Source organism: Mustela lutreola, chromosome 4, assembly GCF_030435805.1.
Source record: "Mustela lutreola isolate mMusLut2 chromosome 4, mMusLut2.pri, whole genome shotgun sequence".
In the NCBI taxonomy this organism is placed as follows: Eukaryota; Metazoa; Chordata; class Mammalia; order Carnivora; family Mustelidae; genus Mustela; species Mustela lutreola.
This window is the reverse complement of record NC_081293.1, coordinates 13,351,251-13,371,235: the sequence shown is the minus strand read 5'-3', so window position 1 is coordinate 13,371,235 and position 19,985 is coordinate 13,351,251. Positions and strand designations below refer to the sequence as shown.

The following is a 19,985-nucleotide window of genomic DNA, read 5'->3' as shown; positions in this document are numbered from 1 at the left end:
CTTCTCACTGAGTTATTCTTCCCCCCCCCTAAGATTTATTTATTTTAGAGAGAGAGCACATGAGCAGGGGGAGGGGCAGAGGAAGAGGGAGAGAAGCAGACTCTCCACTGAGCAGGGAGCCAGACCCAACCTGAGCCAAAACCAGGAGTCAGATGCTCAACCAACTGAGCCACCCAGGCGCCTCTGGGCTACTCTTCTGACGGTAAAGCTTTCTGTTTCCAACCTGATGACTCAGATATTGGCTTTCTGTGCATTAGACACATGAATTTGATTCTAGGGCTTGGTAACAACTTTACTGAGATGTAATTGATATATAACATTGTGTAAGTTTAAAGTATACAATGTATGATTTGATAATGTTATGCATTGCAAAATGAGGTTGCTCTTACTGAGTTTTAGAACTTCTTCGTAGATTGCGGATAACAATCTTTTATCAGATAAGTCTTTTGAAAAATATTTTCTCCTAGTCTGTGGCTTGTCCACATTCTCTGGACATCCAGTAAGTTTTAAATGTCATACATTTTTTAATTTTAAATTTAGAATATCCTTTTGTCTCTTTTAAAAGTTTTTTTAAAATTTTTATTGGAGAGAGTGAGCAAGCATGAACAGGGGAGAAGAGCAGAGGGAGAGGGAGAAGCAGACTCCCCACTGAGCAATGAGCCCGATGCGGGGCTCGATCCCAGGACCCTGAGATCTTTACATGAGCTGAAGGCAGATGCTTAACCCACTGAGCCACCCAAATGCCTCTTGGTTGTCTCTTATACCTTGTAGATATTGTTAAAATTTTTCATTCATCCATTTGTCAACCTTTTCTTCTGTTTAACAAATTAAGCTGTGTTAAACTAATTGTCTGCTAACTCTCTCACCTGGATCATCAGTGAGTCTACTTTTTGTTTCTTTCCCTACTTGATTTTTTTTTTAAAGATTTTATTTATTTATTTGACAGAGAGAGATCACAAGTAGGCAGAGAGGCAGGCAGAGAGAGAGGAGGAAGCAGGCTCCCTGCTGAGCAGAGAGCCCCATGCGGGATTTGATCCCAGGACCCTGAGATCATGACCTGAGCCGAAGGCAGCGGCTTAATCCACTGAGCCACCCAGGTGCCCTCCCTACTTGATTTTGATTATGATCACATTTTCCTTCAGTGTGTCTGTTGGTTCTTTATTGTGTGCTGCGTCTGCAGGAGGGAAAGTGTGGGAAACTCCAGACCCCAGCATTCTAGAAGAATAAAAATAACTATACTTCAAAGTTTTCCAAGCACTTTCCCATGTATCTTTTGACTTTCCTCATTCTACCGGCCACCAACCAGGATAACTAATGGCAGGCTATACGAAGTCGTCATCTCTGCCAAGAGATTTTATGAAGGCCCTGGCCAGAGACTTGGAGACATGAGTCTCCCTCCAACGTCTGTGAGAGTGGTGCCTCCAGCTACATTGTCAGGACACCCTCTGCCCCTTGGTGGAGGTGTGGTCAGTTATGTCTTCACAGTCACCCCCTTCTTCCTGGACCGTGGCCACCTGCTAGATGTTTCTTTTCTAGCCAACCTTACGGCTGCGTGTAGTTGTGCATAGAAGTGGGGGTACTTGGGTGGCTCAGTCTGTTGGGCGTCCGGGTCTTCGTTTTGCCTCCGGTCATGGTCTCAGGGCCGTGGGATCTGACTCTGTGCCCAGCACAGAATCTGCTTGTCCTTCTCCTTCCCCTACTTGCACGTGTGCTCTCTCTCTCCATCCCTCTCTTCATCGCACGCCCAAATAAATAAATAAATAAACTCTTAAAAAAAAAAAAAAGAAATGATGCATGTAATTTCTACCCCACCATCTTAAAAGAGGGTTAATTGTCCTGATTTCCTCTTTCCCTTCCCTTGACTTAAACAGAGGTGGGCTTCAGAGTGTGTTGGTGAGGACGGTGCCCAAGGGTAGTGCTTCTCACACTCCAGTGAGCTTTGGAATTGCCCGGGGGCTTGGTCAGACTGCTGGGTCCCACCCCCAGAATTTTGAAATCTGGACCCAAGAGCTTCCATTTCGAACAAGTTCGACCACAGTTCCCAGACTGTGGTCATGCTGTTGGTCTATAGGGACCACACTCTGAAAACTGCTATCCTGGGATAAAGCGGAGCAACAAGATGGAAAGAACCTGGGTACTTAGTGTCTGGATGAAGCAGGGATGCCCCAGCAATGAGCACATCTTGCTTTTGGACTATTATGTAAGAGATCCATAAACCTCCTTTTATTCTTTTTAAAAAACCACTGTATATAGTTCAAGCAAATCTGCCTTCACCCCATCAAGGACACAGGGGACTGCCAGGTAGGGAATGGTGATCTCTAGGCAAGTTTTTGATCAATGACAGCCCTAATGTTCAATCTTCCTCTTCGATCTGCAGGTCCTGCTCTCTCTGAAGGAACCACCCCTTCCCCATAGGCCTGACTATGCAGATGGGAGGCCACAGGGCCCTAAGCCCAGGGCAAAGCCAACTGGACCAGAGGTGGAGACCTAATCTGAGAGGGGCCCACCTAGGCAGCACGTGTGGGCTGGATCAAGCAAACGAGCTTTGGAGGCCTGGTTTGTACACTCTACCCCGACCTCCCCACTTTCTCTCCACCAACCTGTTTGTATTAAGACTTTCTTTCTTCAGTTCCCACACTCTGCCCTGAGTGATAAGCCTGTAGGTCGTAAGTATAAAGCAGGCTATGCGACTTGATTGTAACACAGCAATTTGATTCTAGGAACCAAGGTCATGTTTAATGTAGGAGTGTAATTGGCTCTCATTATTTTTAAAAGAATTTATGGGTTTATTGTGACTGAGAAGCCCCCCTGCCCAGTACTTGTCCTCAAGAGATAAACAGAAATGCACACACGTACACACACACCCATGGGGCAAAAGCATGATTCCGTGTCTCCCTGCAGGGCTGTAGTGGGAGAGTTCACATGGGTCATGGCTGCTCCTGCTGCTCCAGGGGAATCCAGGCTGGGTGATGTCCTTCGTCCTTTGTCTGGATTAGAAGGACTCATCCTTGGCTGTTGGATAGCACCATCCCTCTTTTCCACTGTCTGTGTACACGTACCTATCTGAGGGGAGGTCTCAGGTACTGGGTCTCAGGAGACCAGGAAGCAGCCTTAAAGCTCAGTTTTGTTTTATCTGCACCTTGTGTTCCTGTGTTCTCAGCAAAAACACTGCTCATCTGAAGGAACAAAATCCCTCGCTGTTGTTTCCACCCACCACCACTTCCAGAACTAGAAAATTTTACCTCAGTCAGACCTATTACCATGGATCTGCTCTCTGCTGGGCATTAATTTCCTTCTCCTTGGACATCTTTTGACTCTTCTCTTCCACGAGGCTGCCCTAGGCTGCTCGGGCTCATGCATCCCTCTCTCGTCTGCCTCCATAAGCCACAGAGTGTTTGCAGCTCACTTCCTAATTCGTCCCTTATTATACCAAAGTGTATGAACCCAGGTATCTGCATTCTCGCTTCCTGTAGATGGAGGGAACTTTTATTGGCCTCACGCCATCTGGCCTCTACTGGGCCCCCCAGGAAATGCTTTTTTGGCTGGTTCAGCAAGGGGAAGTCTCTCCTCCCTAAGTAAAGGGACTAGATAATGTATTAGAAGCAGAAAAATTCCCCTCTCCTAAAAATGGAGGAAGCTTGGGTCATCTCTGAGTGGGCAGGCATGACTGGATCTCTTGGTCCCAACTTATCCACAATAGCTTCCTTCTCTTGTGGGTTCTCACCTGTTCCTGCCACCACTATCCCATTGGCCCAAATATGTGTGAATAACTCCTGTAGACTGACAAAAACCGTAACTGAATCTCATACAACTAGATCATGTGGCTAATGGGCTGCTGCTCACCTGTCTTCAGTTCATGTTCTATCACAGGGTTTTCCTCTATCCCGCTCCCTGTCTCCTTCCAGATGGTGGAGCATGGCCTCAGGGTTAATGGGTATAAGGCATTTGTTCTTTTCTTTTCTTTTTTAAGGCTTACTTTATTTATTTGACAGAGAAAGACAAAGAACACAGGGGAAGTGGCAGGCAAAGGGCAGGAGAAGCAGGCTTCCCACTGAGCAGAGAGCACAATGTGGGGCTCAGTCTCAGGGCCCTGAGCCAAAGGCAACTGCTTAACTGATTGAGCCATCCAGGCACTCCTGTTATGTTATGTTATGTTATGTTATGTTATTTATTTATTTTACAGAGAGAGAAATCACAACTAGGCAGAGAGGAGGCAGGTGGGGGTAGGGGGGGAAGCAGGCTCTCTGCTAAGCAGAGAGCCTGATGTGGGGCTCAATCCCAGGACCTTGAGATTATGACCTGAGCCAAAGGCAGAGGCTTACCCACTGAGCCAACCCAGGTGCCCCATGTTATTTTTTTTATAGTATTCTGGATGCTTGAATTATGTATTAAAAAAAGAGCCTTAAAAAGATAATGCAAATACTCTTCATTACCCTAACTACCTCATGCTTTCACTTAGTTACACTGCCCCCAAGCACATTAATAGCATTTAATAACAAATAACTTGTATGTTCTTATCTTAAAATGTTGATTTTTGGCTTGAGTAAAGAACAATGGAGCACTCTACGGTGTTGTTCCAAAGTAATGTCCAGGAGAGACATCCCATGTTCATGGACTGGAAGGCTTAACACAGGGAAGATGTCAAGTGTCTTCCCATTGTTCTGTGGGTTTCATGCAGTTTCTGTTAAAATCCCAGCTAGGTTTTATGTAGATATAGATGAGATTATTTTAAAACTTACATAGAAGTTCCTTTAATTAGCTCAAAAAATCTTGAGAAAGAAGAATAAGGTGGGAGAAATCACTGTACCTGATATTAAGGGCTACTACATAGCTATAGTAATCAGATAGTGCTGTATTAGTAGAAGGATAGACATCAGATCAATGGACCAGAATTAAGAAACAAGAAGTGTATTTACATAAATTCACTTAACAGATTTTTCACGAAGGTGAAAAAACAATCCAACAGAGTTACAATAGACTTTTCAATATGTGGCAATGGAACAATTTAGTGTCCATAGGCAAAAAAAATCAACCTTGAACTAAGTGTGACATGTTTTGCAAAAATTAACTCATATGGATTATGGACTTAAATATAAGCAGAAAAACTATAAAACTATTAGAAGAAAACAGAAGAAAATCTTGGGGACCTAGGGTTAGGCAAAGAGTTCTTAAACTTGAACCCGTCTAGGAGGCTAGCTACAAATGTTAAGTGTAAGGGTGGAGAGGCAGAACAGTTGGCTTGTTCTATGTTTGGAGATTTTCTTGTTCTTCAGGGCAGTAAAGAAGCAGTGAAGCATTGGTTGCTTTCTATTTCACACTGAGAATTGCATGATCATAATCATATTCCTTTACTGTCTTCCATCTCCACAACTCTGGGCTCTGTAGAGGTCCTGATCCCCAAGGGGGACACATTCACCAGGAGAGCTAGTAAGGGGCCAATTGAACCCTATGGCTGCTGTCTGGGCACTTTGGTAGCCAGAAAGCAAGAGAAGGGTGATCAGCTTGTCAAGGGCAATTGCCTTGTCAGAAGGAGGAGGTAGGGCTTCTTTCACACAATGGAGCCTGGAAGGAACATGAGTGTGACTCAGGTGACCCACTTAGGTACCTCTTGGCACTTCTTACTCAACTGTGTCTTTGGATGGACAAAATAAGCAACTCCAGCCTGAAAAAGATATGGTTGCCATGGACTTGGATATCCCCAGGAATGAGGATTTGGGTCATGCCATTGGGTCAGCCATTGAGGAAATAGAAGAGTTGGAAGAGGACAAGGGGATTTAGCATGGGTAGTGAAGGAAGGGGACGATGAGTATCAGTTGCAGCCCTGAGGCCAACTGCAGCAGAGGCTGTAATCTGTCCAACTAACCTCCCTCTTCTATGTTTGCCTTTGGATGATTGATGTGATTTCATGGTAGCCACCCAAACTCATTGTGCTTACATGATCATTCCTCCAATGTTTTCAGTGCCTGAATTGCTGCACTGGTCAACACCTTCCACCTGCATACCATTGCTGTCACCACCAGGGTAAGTTTATCAGCTGGAAGGCCACCTCGAGCCAAGAGCTCTTTATACACCATCGCCCCAACAGCTGGCTATTGGTCAACCCCGTCCCAAACCTCCATCTTAGAGTTTGCTCTCACAGTACACTTTCGCTGCCAACTACCCCAGGTTGTGGATCCTCTACAAAGTGGACATGGAGAAATGGGGTAAGAATTGCAAAACCTTTTCTGGGATGCAGGATGAGACTGAGAAAGCCTTCCAATCATGATGCAGAGCTGACAAAATCTCTGGTGGACCAACGGGGAAGTTCTAGAACAAAGGTTGCAGGTTGGAGGAGTCCCTGGGGGGGCCGCAGATGGAGGGAAGCTCTCGTACCCCCACCTTGCACAGCTATTGCGCAGGGCTTCCCCGAGAAGAGGACTTGAAAGTTGAAGGATCAACAGCTGGAGGCTGTTGTGAACTGTGTTCCTTGAAGCTGCGCAGAGAATCCTTTTGTGAAGGGGGATCCGAATGGGCAACAATCCCGTGCCTGTCACTGGCCATGTTTTTCCCATGGCAGAGATAGGGCACAGGGCACATTTCAAGCCCATGCTTCTGCCATGTCTGCTAATAGCTGATTGGCTAGAGCAAATCACATGGTCTAGCTCTTCCCACCTTAAGGTCGTGGCAGGGGGGCTATGCTACGGGGAGTGAAGAATTAGGACCAATAATTAGATCCGTACACGATCAAGCCTGGAGACCATAGAGCTCTGGCCATGCCCATGACTATTATTACTACCGGTCCAGGAAACCAGATACCACAGACAACCCTCGGGAAGGGCAATCACTTGACTGAAAACCAAAAGTCAGATTTGGTACCTGGAAGTCAAAATTGCAGCTTCCAGATGGGAAAGGCCAGAGCACAGAGCTGCTCCCACAACGTTACCCAAAGCCCCTGCAGGGCAGCTCTAGGCCAGTGGATCAATAGCAATTTGGGGTGCTGGGGGGCGCCATCTAAGTGACTGAACGTGATGAGAACCGGCTGCCTCCCGGTCCTTGGGGAAGCACGCGCACCATCCACTTAGTGCTGGAGCCTAGCCATTCTCTGGGCACTCCCATTCCTCTCCTGTCCCTCCTCCTCCAGCCAGGGCTGCTCCTGCCTCTCCCACCAGCTCCTCCTGTTCTGAGCGCTCCTGGGAGGATGGAGGCTGCAGGGCCACCCCCGGCCAGGAAGTGCTTGCTGGAGGCCCTGGAGAAGCTTTTCCCTCGCTTCTGCTTCCTCTGCTCCCTGGTGACCTACGCACTGCTGGGTGCTGCCCTCTTCTCGGCCATCGAGGGTGGCCAGAAGCTGGGGCCAAATGACCCAGACTTTGAGGAGTTCTTGGTGGAGCTCTGTGGCATCCTGAAATGCAACAGAACAGGTAGGTGGCTCCTCTGGGCGGGGTGGGCCCTCCTCCATGGGGGGAGGCAGCCCCCAGAGAGCAGCGGGCTGGGAGCCCTCAGCTTGTATCCTTCACACCTCTGTGTGGGACCTTAGGCAAATGACTCCTCTCTGAGCCTCAGTTTTCCCCTCCATAAAACAGGGAAAACAAGAGTCTGTTAGGGTTGCTATGAAGAATGTAGGGAAAGCACTGAGCACCCAGTACGTGCTCGGGAAGGACCTGCTCCCTTCCCTTTGCCTCAGTTCCCAGCCCCACCCAGACGGACAGGTTCTGATGAGGATGGATTGCCAGAGATTTGATGAGGTTGGTTGGGGGCCATGGGTGACCAGACTTGGGGCTGGGGGTTCCTAGGTGCTCCTCTGACTCATGCCTGCCCATCCCCAGGACTCAGTCTACAGGAACTAGGATTCAAGGGACAATCAAACCGGGCTTGGCCCCCCAGGAGGAGCCGCCTGGCCCCCTTCTCTCCCACTTCCTGTTCCCAGTGGTCTTTTCTACCTTTGGACTCAGGGGAGGGAATTGGTAACTTGGGTGCCTGGTTTCAATCCCAGTTGCTCCCCCAACTTGCTGTGTGACCTGAAGAAGAGCTGTTGCTGTCTCTGGGTCTCAGTGTGCTGGACGGTGGGGGCCCACAGTCTCAGGCCTGCCAATCATAGGGACCCTGTGGGAAGCAGATTAAGAACATGAAGCCTCTTGAAAGGCACAAGGCACTTTTTCTGTCCTTACTGCGTTTCATTTGTCTTGAGTCACGTAGTCCTGCTCTGCCTTGTTCCCCAAAGTTTGCAAATATGTATTTCACAGACCAAAATAAAAATATAGAGAGTCCACAAGTAAAAGACAAAGGAAAAACAGCCTCTACAAGTGAGGGGAAGGATGTCCCTGGTGTGACGGGTAAGTCATCAGCTGCGCTGCTCACGGCTCCCCCTTGGACCGGACCTTGCTTCTCCAGCAGGCTTTCAGGAGGCAGAGCCTCTCCTTCATGGAGGGTCCTACTCCTTCTCTCTGCATCTGTACCGGACGGACACACGCTGCTCAGTTGACCCAGGACATGTCCTCTGCCCCCGCCCCTGCCCCCGCCAGGACACTGAGCCATCCCCAGCTCTGAAGGCAACAAGTTCAGAGCTTCCCAGACCTGATCAGGCATCAGAATCATCCAGGGAGTTTCTCTGAAATACACATTTCCAGGCTCTTCTCCAAACCCACTTAATCAGGATTTCCAGAGCTGGGCTGGGAATCTTACAACGTTTCCCTGGTGATTCTGACGGAGAGAATACAATGGGAACACAGCACTGGGCCAACCCCATTTTGTGTTTGTTTTTTAAATAATCTCTGCGCCCAATGTGGGGCTCGAACTCATGGCCCTGAGATCAAGAGAGTTGCGTGCTCTTCTGACCGAGCCAGCTAGACGCCCCTCCCACCCCGTTTTTTTTTACTAATTTTTGTTGGAGATTTAAATGCCCGGTAAGCGCAGACCCAGTGCGGAACACATTCCTGCGTTATCGCACTTAGTCCTCACGCCGCCCCCAGGGGCCTGTATGAACTGACCCCTTTCACAGATTCGGAAACAAAGGGTCTGGGAGTTAAGCAGCTGGCCAAGGTCACAAACTATGACATGGAGCCAAGGATTCCACCCCGGGCGTTGGACTCCAGACCCCCCTTGTCACCACATCATGCTCCCTCCCTGATGGGGAAGGGCTCGGAAAGAAGCATCCCGTCCACGGCTGTGGGAGCTACCCAGGGTCAGAGCCGGCTCTAGAATGTCCAGACTCCCGGCTCGGCACCCTTTCACATGAGCAGTGAGCTCCTGCCGCATGCCAGGGTCTCAGGATGGCTCTGAGGTCCCAAAGCCCACTGGACACCCAGGCCAACAGAGCTATTTGGGAACCTCCCCGAGGAACCAGGGCCCCAGTCGTGCTCGGCTGGCCCAGGGTCAGTTGCTGTGAAAGCCGTGGCTTCCCAGAAATCCTCAGGCGCCTCGGTGCCCACAGATCCCAGTACAAGTACAAAATGCCATCAGGCTTAATGACCTCCGGGAGTAGGGATGGTTTGTATCCATATAAGAGCTTGCATTTCATAAGACCCATTTTGTTTTCAATTCTCAAAACCTTGTGAAAGAGACTGAGCAGAAGTTGAATGCCCCTTTGCAAAGCGACAGACACGGTGGCTCAGAAATTTCTGGAAGCCCCCTTAGGCCACACAGCAATCCTGTGGCTGAGGTTGTGCCAGACCCCTGGGGGCCTCTCCCTAGGGCTCCTCTCACAAAGGACAAGGCCTTGTCATCTCTGCAGGAACTAAGTGCAGAGACAGCAAAAGCAGAGCCAGGTTTTGGCATTAAGGAGCCACAAGGCAGGGGGGTCCTGTTCCTTAGGGAAGACCCCTGCACGTGGTGGGACCTGTCTTGAGCAAAACCCACTTCCTCACTCTGGTCCTCTCTTTCCCCAGTGGAGGAAGGCAGGAAACGGGACCTCGGGGTGCTGCTGCAGAAGGTGAAGCCCCACTGGTTTAACGGGTTTGCAGACTGGTCCTTCCTGAGCTCGCTCTTTTTCTGCTGCACAGTGATCAGCACCGTGGGTAAGTCCCAGGGCAAGGGCAGGCCTGGGGGGAGATGTCAGGGGAGCAAGAGGGAGCAGGGGGAGGCTGGGGCGCCTTGGTGGGGAGGTAGAATATTCAGTTCACTTGGTCAAGTAATGGTGCAGGAGGGCCGGCCCTGTGCCGGGTCCGCCGGGCCGAGGGGCCACGTAAATCTGCAGGACTGTGCTCCCTGCTAAGACGGGGGGCGGGGGTTGGAATTTGGAAGGACTGTCCTCCCTTCTGGTGGGTGCAGCCCCTTGCCCCTGGTGGAGGCCCCAGGGAGCAAGGTGTGGGTTGCCTTTCAGTCCCCTTCTGCCCCTTGGCTGAATGTTCTTGTACGAAACACCTCCTGCCAGTGGTACCCGCCGGCCCAGGCTCCCGGGCGACCGGATGTGGTCAGCCTGAGATGTATTCGGGGTATCGTCGGGGCGCAGCGTAAGGGCAGCTGCCCCAGGCTCGGGGTGGCCCAAGAGGCGACACGTTAATGGTAAGAACATTTTAAAGGCTCCCAGGAGGGGATGACGGCCAGGCTGAGTCAGGGAGAGCAGGAGGCGCCGGTGTGGGGGGACGTGGGCGTGAAGAGGCCACTCCAGGCCTGGTGTGGACGAAGGCCCAGGAACAGAAGGAATGGCGGGCATTGTAAGGAGGTTCATTAGGGGTGACAAGAGGTGGGAGGGAGAGGAGGGCCCAGGCCACGGGAAGACCCTGCAAGCTGGGCTAAGGAGTTTGGCTTCATCCTGAGGGCAGTGGGAATGTCCTTTAAACGAGGGAAGAACACGGTAGCGCAGCGTTCCAGAAAGATCACCGCAGCTGTAGCATGGGGTGGGGGATAAGAAAGGGTAAGACTGGCAGCAGGGAGAGCAGTGGGGGGGCTTCTGTGGCAGCCTATGTGAGCGAGGATGGACCCTCATCCAGGACAGTGGTCACGAGGACAGAGAAGAGGGGCGGACTGGAGGAAGTCTTTGCAGGAAAGTCTGCAGTGTTCGGATACCTGCGGGATGAGGAAAACATCAGTCTCTAGCTCTGCTGAGTGGGACCGACAGGCTGCGGGGAGGGTGGGGAAGACCCTGCAATGATTCGGGGCCAGTCAAGGTCAAGTCTCCAGGGGAGCTTCCAAGGGGAGACATGTAGCCTTGCTGGAAATGTGGGTCTGAGGCTCAGGGGTCTGGGCAAGATTGGGGAGCTGGGTTTCAGAGTCACCAGCATATAGATGATAACTGACTCCCAGGGGAACAGAGGGGAGCACCGAAGGGGGGAGGCGTGGTGTGGGGAGGGGCGCTGGTGCCCCAGAGCAGGACTGGGAGCGCCGACAGTGAGGTGAGGGAGGAGGAAGGGCTGCGGTGGTAATGAGGACCAACAGCTACCCTCGGGGCACTAAGCTGCTTCTTTTAAGGCTCAGAGAGGTCTTATGAATCAGGTGGGGGAGCCTGAGCCCAGAGAGGTGTTGTTAGGGGCCAAGGCCACACAGTGAGTAGAGCGGGTGCCCATGAATAGGCCTCGAGACTCCAAGTCTGGTGCTCTTTCCCTAGACTAGCCTGCCAGGCTTGCAGGCCCGTGGGGGTGCTGAGGGATGCTGCCCAGCCCCGCCCAGGGAGCCCCAGCGAGAGTCTTCCTGTGCCTGGGGCGCAGGGGCAGCTCAGATTCCCAGAGAGACGTTATGTCTGGCCGGAGTTGATGCCAGGGCCTGGAAGGAAAGGCGCTTGGAGAGAAGGAGCCCGCCTCACCCCATTCCTTGTACTTTCTTAAGTGCGTCTTCAGCCCCAAAGCAAGGATTCCTTATGTGCAAATCATTGACCCAGGGCAGTCCTTTCACAGCCCAGGGTAGAGGGGAGGGTGTGGGGCAGAGCTGACCCGTACAGTGCCCATGTGCTCATTTAAAGAGGGCCCCAGGGGTGCCTGGGTGGCTCAGTCATGAAGGATCTGCCTTTGGCTCAGGTCATGATTCCAGGGTCATGGGATCGAGCCCCGCATTGGGCTCCCTGCTCAGCGGGAAGCCTGCTTCTCCCTCTCCCACTCCCCCTGCTTGTGTTCTCTCTCTTGCTGTGTCTCTCTCTGTCAAATAAATAAATAATCTTTTAAAAAGAGGGGGAGCCCAGATCCTCTTCTCGGGGGCCGCACAAAGTGTGGTCTCCTGGGGGACAGCAGAAACAGACAGGAGTGAGGGGGGCATGGCAGGAGCAGTGACCTCCTGAGCTAGGGACCTGGGGCTGCTCTTACACTTGGGTGCTGTGTCCCTGGGCCCCCCTCTGAGGATGCTTGAGGGACTAAGGGCCCCTGGCTTCCCTCCGCAGCGCTGCAGCAGGCTGGGACAGGTGGGAGGGGCCGCACCAGGGCTGGCAGGAGTCTCCCCAGCTGGGGATGGGGTCACAGGAGGGCAGGTGGTGAGGCTGCCCTCAGCCAAGGCTCAGGAGCTCCTGGGTCAGCATCCCCACTGGGAGTGTGGCCCATGGCCCCTCTCGGGCCAGTGAAAACTCCCTGGGGCCCCGGTCTTCATTCAAGAGAGTACCAGTCCCTGAGACGGATGGGCCTACAAGGGTGGCAGAGCCCTGGCCTGTGGCTGCGGGCTGGGGCTGCAGCCCCTTCCCACGTGGGGAGTGGAGCACCTGGACAGCCGTGGACCCTGGAGACTGGCCGTCAGGGGTCAGCGGTGTGACCATCAGGGAGCGATGTGGCCCTTCTGACTCCCTCGGTGGCCTTGCAGGTCACCGTGAAGATAAGTGTAGGTGACGCCAGAATCCGCTCAGCTGCCGCTCACGGAAAATCCAACCCAACCGGCTTCAACCACAGGGGTAACACGTTCCCTCCGGAGTAAGAAGTCCGTGGAGGCAGCTCCGGGGCCGGTCCACATGCGGCTCGGCCGTGGCCTCGAGCCTCAGGTCCTCTCCCATCCTGCTTAGCGGCTCAGCAGGTCACCTGAGTCCACTCGGGTCGCGCGGCACTGCATGTGCGGCCGAGAAGGGGCTGGCCGTCCCCACCAGCAAAGAAACCCTTCCTAGAAACCCCCCACACCTGAGTCAGTCCTGGCAGATGACCAGAAGGACCTAGACCAGTTGGATCTATCTCTAAATCGGGGATGGGGTAGCAGCGGTACCCCAGGAAAGATGAAGGAATAGTTGCTGGAGTGAACACCCCGCGTCTGCAGCGACAGCTTCACGGATGGACGCGAGTTTGTGCTCGAGCGCGCCCCCAGGTGGCTCCTTTCAGAGCCGGGCTCTTCCCCCTCCCCGCGGCTACCGGCAGGGAGGGACCGGCCGAAAGAACACCGCTAACTACCGCCCTACTGGGCAATTCCCAGCACGGGGCATGGTGTGTCCAGCCTTTAGATGCACGATCTTATCTAAGCCTCATGACACGACCGGCCTATGGGGCAGGAGCTGTGCCATTTAGCGGCGAGCTGAGGCTCTGGAGAGGGAGCTCAGAGCCCCCAAGGCAAGGCCTTTCCAGAGACCCACAGCTCAGTGGAGCAGCAGTGGTGGGGAAACAGCAGCCTCAAGGAAGGTATTGGAGATGAGCAAAGGGGTCCAGTTTGTTTTCCTTTTCCTGGAGAACTTCAGGGGATTAACCTAATGCTGGCTTTCTGGGCAGGCACCGTGGACGTCTCGAGCTAGATGATTCTTCATGGTGGGGGCTGTCCTGGGCATTGTAGGAAGATTAGTGGCATCCCTGGTCCCTACCCACCTGAGGGCCCTACTTCTTCTCCTGCTGTCTCCACATTGTCAAATGTCCCCTGGGAGGCAAAATTTTCCCCAATGAGAACTGATCGAATGCGGTGGTCTCTGGACCCGTTAGCATGCATGAGCATCACCTGGGAACCTATTAGAAATGAGAATGAATTCTCAGGCCCCATCCTAGACCTGCTGAGCTGGAAACTATAGGTGTGGGGCCCAGAAATCTGTATTTAGTAAGTTCTCCAGGTGATGCTGATGCACGCCGATGTTTGCAAAGCACTGATGCGATTCGACGGTTCTCAGCCCTGGCTGCACATTGCCTGGCTCTCTTTTATGAGCTCCCAAGCCTGGACCCCGAGGCAATCAAGTCAGAGTCTCTAGGGACAAACCCAGGCCTCAGTATTTTTCAGAGCCCTCCAGGTGATTCTAATGGGAGCCCAGGCTGTGAACCACTGATCTAATGGAAATGCATTATCTTGGTTTAAGTCCCAAGAAAGCGAGGCTACCATCAAATCAATTAGGACATCATGCTGTCCGGTAATTACAACTGGAAGAGGATGTTGGGGAGGTTCTCCACTGTCTGTGATCAATAACAGTGTTTGAAGTGCTTCCTGCCCTCCATCTCTGGGCCACCCTTAATGCACCTGGCCTTGATGGGGAAAAAGGGACACCTGGCAGGTGTGAGGTTGGTCAGTCCCCAGGCATTTCCGACTGGGTCAGTCTCCTTGGATTAGAAAGTAAAGTGTGTGTGGGCTCTTCGGGGGCTCAGTCCGTTAAGCTTCGGACTCCTGATCTCAGGGTCAGGAGTTCAAGCCCCACATTGGACTCCATGCTGGGCGTGGAGCCTACTTAAAAAGAAAGAAAGTAAGTAAAGTGCATGGGTTATTAAATACTCACAGCCTAAGTGGAGTGGGCTGACCGTACTGGAATATATGAATACATTATAAGAAATGATAGGATTTTCCGTTATGCATCTCAGCATTCAATAATGGGTACAGTTAATACAATTTCCTTCACAGGGGCCACATACTCTCTCAGATTTGCTTCCTTGAAACGTTTTCTGAAAAATGGCATAGCTCCTAGACTCAACGTGTTCTACCTCGAGGCGGCCACCTCTAGTTTAAACCCGCTAAATTCACCCTTGCCAAGGAGAACACTGGCGGGGGGGCAGGTGGACAGGGAAGCCTTCAGCTGAGGGGTGCACGCCCTTGTCGGCTTTGAGCTGTGCCACCGCAGACAGGCCCCCTGACTTCCCTGTTCTTTGTCCACTAAATAATGGTAATAATGATGGTTGTTGACATTAGGGATTTTGCAGTGCAGGGAATTTTCACTCTAAGAGGCACTTTATTCTAGCAGTGGGATGTTCTTTTCCTTAAAATAGATCTGATGCTGGGACCCTATCCTAGAAGCCGAGAGGTTTTCACTGTGGAGTGTCTCCTGACTTGCCTGGGGGTGCACAAGAACCCAAGGGGCTTGTCCACCATCTAGAAAACAGGGTGGCCCCCCTCTCTGGGCCCTCATGGCTGCTGGGGACCTGCTAAGCACTGGTGGCTGCATGGGGCTCATGAAAAGCTTTGGCCCAAGCATCTTCGTTGACACCCGGGGCTCCATGGCCGGGTCTGAGCTCCTTCCCCTCCACAGGAGGCTCCAGGTGCCCTCATCCCTCATTGTCCCTGCTCCAGAGAATCTTTCCATACCTTCCTTCATGGCTGGAGTGACCAACTGCCCAGTTTGCCTGGGACTGCCACAGTTTTAGCACAGAAACCCCTCAGTCCTAGGCAAACTGGGCAGATGGTCATCCCAGCCGTGGCCCACCTGTGCTCCTCTTCTCCACCTTCCCGTTCAAGACCACACCCCCACCTTCATTGCCTCAGTGCTTCTTGGCTTTTACGACACTCTGAGGCCACTTGTGCAACCTCTTCTCCTAGAGGCGACGGCTGGAGATGCTGGAGACCCTCAGGGAACAGGAAGGGAAACAGAGGCATTTGGAATCCTTGGCAAGTCCTGCCCCCTGAAACAAACCTGGGTTTCTTTTTATTTATTTATTTATTTATTTATTTATTTGACAGAGAGAGATCACAAGTAGACAGAGAGGCAGGCAGAGAGAGAGAGAGGAAAGGAAGGAAGCAGGCTCCCTGCTGAGCAGAGAGCCCGATGCGGGTCTCGATCCCAGGACCCTGAGATCATGACCTGAGCCGAAGGCAGCGGCTTAACCCACTGAGCCACCCAGGCTCCCCAAACCTGGGTTTCTGATGGGAGGGTTAGCCCATCAGACATGGCCCCCATTCCTGTCCCCTGGTGTATACACCTGTTGGGTCCTCACAATCCTATGGATGGTGGAGAGCTAAGCTCAAGGCCTTGCTTTCTTCTCAGCTAGGAGCCCTAAAGGGCAGGACCTCTGCCCGTTTCCCACTGTACCCCCAAGCCCACCCGTAAGTGCCAGGCATGAAGTAGGTGCTCAATAAAGGCGAGTCCAGGAGGAGCGCCTTGTTCTAATCGCTCATGGGACAGTGTGCTCTTTTATGTTCTGTGGTTGATCTCCACCTGCCACAGCGAGCTCACCAGGGTGGCTACGTGATTCACATCTGCCTCTCTCCCTACACCAGAAGCTCGACGAGGTGGGATTCCGTATCTGCTCTGCTCACCACGGTGTCCCCAGCGCATGCAGTAAGCACTCAACGTGTATATACGCTATGAGGGCACATTCAGGTTGAACTTCCCCTGCCACCAAATGCCACCAATGTGCCTCGTGGAATCAGCCAACGGGGGTGTGGAGTGCTCTGGGATGGATGCCAACCGATGAGTCCGTTTGAGGTCCGCAGCGTTCTCTCGGGACCCTGGTGTTGGGGGGGCCCGGATGCGTGTCTGCCGCTGGAAGGCAGAGCCTGAGGCCAGAGCTGGCCACCGGGAGCCGGGAGCCGGGGCTGGGGTTTAGCCAGCCAGAGGAGCAAGTGCTGTTGCGTCAATTTGCATAATTGGCCTAGGTTTTTCTGTATTAATCATCCTTTATGACATCAAAAATTAAACACAGGCATTTAATACAAAAGCATTTCCTTCACTCTGTTGAGGTCACTGAGCTCGTTCCCTCCAGAAGCTCCTACTGCCTGGCCCGTGGGGTTTGAGGCCTCTCAGTTCTGGCCCCGCAGTCGATGGGAGGGTCGGGGCTGGGGTGATGGGAGGGGGGCGGTGCCTGAAGAGCACGGAAAAGCCTCAGCCCACCCTCCCTTTGCTTGGCTGACTGGTTTGTAAGAATGGCAAGGTTCTACCCCCTTGGGTGCTCCAATGCCGGTGTGACAAGTCTAAGGGCTTGATTGCCAACTCCGCTCTTCGTCCTGAACGCTCTTGGCTGGGTTGCTCCATTTCTCCAAGCCTCAGTTTCCCCACCTGTGAATGGTGAGAACATCTGCCTCTGCCGGTGGGGCGCTGCCAGCCCACAGTAAGCACGACCGGCAGTGTGGATCAGCCTGAGCGTGGGGACGCCGGCATTTCTCAGCCTCGCCCGACGGGTCGGGCCCTGGTCTCACGTCATCCTTCCAGGGGGTCAACATACAAAGCGGGGGTTGCCGCCCTGTGTTATGGGCAAGAAACTTGACCACGTGAGCACAAGCCAAGTAAGGTTCTAGTAAATGGCAGAGCTGGGATTCGAGCGCAGGTTGGTAAGAGTCTCGATGCTGGGATCCTTACCACTTCACTAGCGTTTGTGAACGGGTTGGTCTAATCTACTAAACCTCAGTGGCTCCGAGGGCAGCAACTTGTGTCTCATACCTTCCATCCTTCCACTGTCCCTCATGCTATGTACACTGCTGTACACTGTTGGCGTATACTAAAGGCCCATTATGGAGGAACAAATAAAGGAGGGGGCCAGACATCCCGGGGAGGACAAGGGTGGCTTCTTCAAAACAGGTGCTTTTGTGGAGGATGGAGGAGGAGGTGGTCCTGATGGCAGAGCCGACCCCCGCCTCCCCCCTTGCATGCGTCCTGCCATGTCGATGTTTAGAAATGGCCGCGGCAGAGTGAAAAGCGATCAGCTCACCCCCAGACATGCTTGTCCCCCCTGCCAAGGACGTCTTGGGTCCAAGATCCGGACATGCCATGCTCCTTCTAAAGAGAAGCTGAGCCTCCCCTGTCACTGCCCCCAGCAAAGCAAGCCCAAGGCCAGATGGCGCCCGTGAATGCATTAAGATGAGTATTGTCAAACACATTGTGTAAACAAGGAAGAGAAATGGCAGAAGGTCTCTCGAAAGCTTTTTCGGGGGAGGGGGAAGAGCAGACAACCATTCCTGGGCTCTGTGCTCTCTTTCAGGTTACGGCCACATCTACCCCGTCACCAGGCTCGGCAAATATCTGTGCATGCTCTACGCACTCTTTGGCATCCCCCTGATGTTCCTCGTCCTCACGGACATGGGTGACATCTTGGCCACCCTCCTGTCTACATCTTACAATCGGTTCCAAAAACTCCCATTCTTCCCGCCTCCCCTTCGCCGGTGGTGCTCCCGCCTGCTCTGCAGAAGGCCGGCCACCAAGCCCGCGGCCGAAGCTGTCCCCAGGATCGTCATAGACGCCCAAGAGCTTCCGGGTCCCAAACCCGGCCCGTGTCCCTCCGCCCCAAGCAGCAACACGGATCTGTTCGAGAGACTTCTTGCACGAGAGACACAGAACACGCTGCCCCCACCCCCGCGGGCCGTGGAGAGGAGTAACTCGTGTCCCGAGCTGGTGTCAGGACGACTCTCCTACTCGGTCATCAGCAACCTGGATCAGGTGGGACGACAGGTGGAGGAGCTGGACGTGCCCCTCCCGGTCGTCGTCCTCCTCGTGTTCGCCTACATTTGCTGTGCGGCCGCCATCCTCCCCATCTGGGAGAAGCAGCTGGACTTCGAGAACGCCTTCTATTTCTGCTTCGTCACGCTGACCACCATTGGGTTCGGGGACACCGTTTTAGAGCACCCCCATTTCTTCTTGTTCTTCTCCATTTATATCATCATTGGGATGGAGATCGTGTGCATTGCTTTCAAGTTGGTGCAAAACAGGCTGGTTCACATCTACAAAAGTTTCATGCTGTTCTTTGCAAAAGGGGTATTTTACCAGCCTGTTAAAAAGTGAGATCTCTGCCATCTCTTGTGTGACAGACGCCAGCCAGAGCTGGTCTCTTCACGTTGTCTTTTGGGGTCCAGGGTCGTTAGAACTGGTGTCCCTGCAGCCTGTCCCCTGAGACCTTGGGACTTAGAGACAAATCCTGCATGAGGGCTGATTTTGGTCCTGACGCCCAGCGGAAGCGGGGCCAATGCCCTTCATATCAAAACGTTAGACAAAAACTCTCACCATCCTCCAAAGCCCAGTTAATGGGAGCTCCGTCTTCATTTTTCAAACGTCCCACCTGTTGTGGAGGAAAATACCTTACGAATGTCATAGCTTCTCTTGAGTCACCAGAAAAAAACCACGTTTGCTCTTGCAGTTTGCACTTTCAGCTCAGTCAAAATCTGCCCGAGCTCCTCCGTCTTCACCCTCGATGAAACGGCGAGTCTGGCCTTCCTCCTCCTCTTGAACGGCTTCCCGGATGTGTGCAAGGCCAGCCCAATCCCAGCCCACGCAAGATACATTGAGGCCAGGGTGGGATTGTCACCTGTGTCCCCATGGGCCTCGGATACTCTGACTGCTGGATTCTGTACAGACCAGTGTTCTCACTCAGGTGGAAAGCTGGTGCTTCCTGAGTGAGGAGTGCGTGCAAATGTTGATCCTTCGGGGGGATGACTGGTACAGGAGGGGCCGGCTCTCAGCGGGGGGATACGCGCCTGAGCTGTTCCTGACTGAGTTGGCACGTGAATGAGCTGGGCTGTGTAGCAGATGCTGTGGGTGTCCCACTCTTATGCCCTGGCACTCCAGCTTCCTTTGCCCGAGGAGTGTTCCTCGTCCCTAAAGCATGGGCGTAGGCGGGGCAGGCTAGAAGTGCCAGGGGTGAGCCCTCCTGGGTGCACCCCGCGGCCAACAGCTGAGGAGCAGGTGGGTGGATGGTACCCAATAGCCTTCCCCTCCCATAGGCTGACTCTGGGTCGGACCCAACACCGTCTCCCCAAGTTCCCCAGTGGAATGGAGCCTCCGTTGCTCATCTGTACCCCCTGTCTTGGCCTCCTTCGTCTTGGTTTCATTTTTCCATTCCTCTTGAGGTCACTGCCAATGACCCACCTGCACACGCATCCTTGTCCCAGAGCCACTCCTGGGAAGCCCGGCGGGGGAAAGGCTGTAATAAGTCAGGGTTGGGGCAGGACAGGCTTGGGGCAGGACAAGTCTTCCTAGTTGCTTGACTTGTTCCTTGTCCCAAGACATGAGAAAT

At 53.0% G+C, this 19,985-nt stretch overlaps 1 protein-coding gene across 1 annotated transcript; it reads left to right on the top strand.

Annotated features, from left to right (window-relative positions):
* Window positions 1-7,177: 7,177 nt before the first annotated feature.
* Window positions 7,178-18,757, top strand: KCNK18 (potassium two pore domain channel subfamily K member 18). The gene is made up of 3 exons (XM_059172581.1): window positions 7,178-7,397; window positions 9,861-9,989; window positions 17,961-18,757. The coding sequence occupies exons 1-3, from the start codon at window positions 7,178-7,180 to the stop codon at window positions 18,755-18,757; spliced, it is 1,146 nt and encodes a 381-aa protein (XP_059028564.1).
* The last annotated feature ends 1,228 nt before the right edge of the window (window positions 18,758-19,985 follow it).

Coding starts and splice junctions, on each gene's coding strand:
- KCNK18 (XM_059172581.1), top strand. CDS start 7,178: ATGGAGGCTGCAGGGCCACCCCCGGCCAGGAAGTGCTTGCTGGAGGCC. Junction 7,398..9,860: donor CCTGAAATGCAACAGAACAG/GTAGGTGGCTCC, acceptor CTCTTTCCCCAG/TGGAGGAAGGCAGGAAACGG. Junction 9,990..17,960: donor CACAGTGATCAGCACCGTGG/GTAAGTCCCAGG, acceptor GCTCTCTTTCAG/GTTACGGCCACATCTACCCC.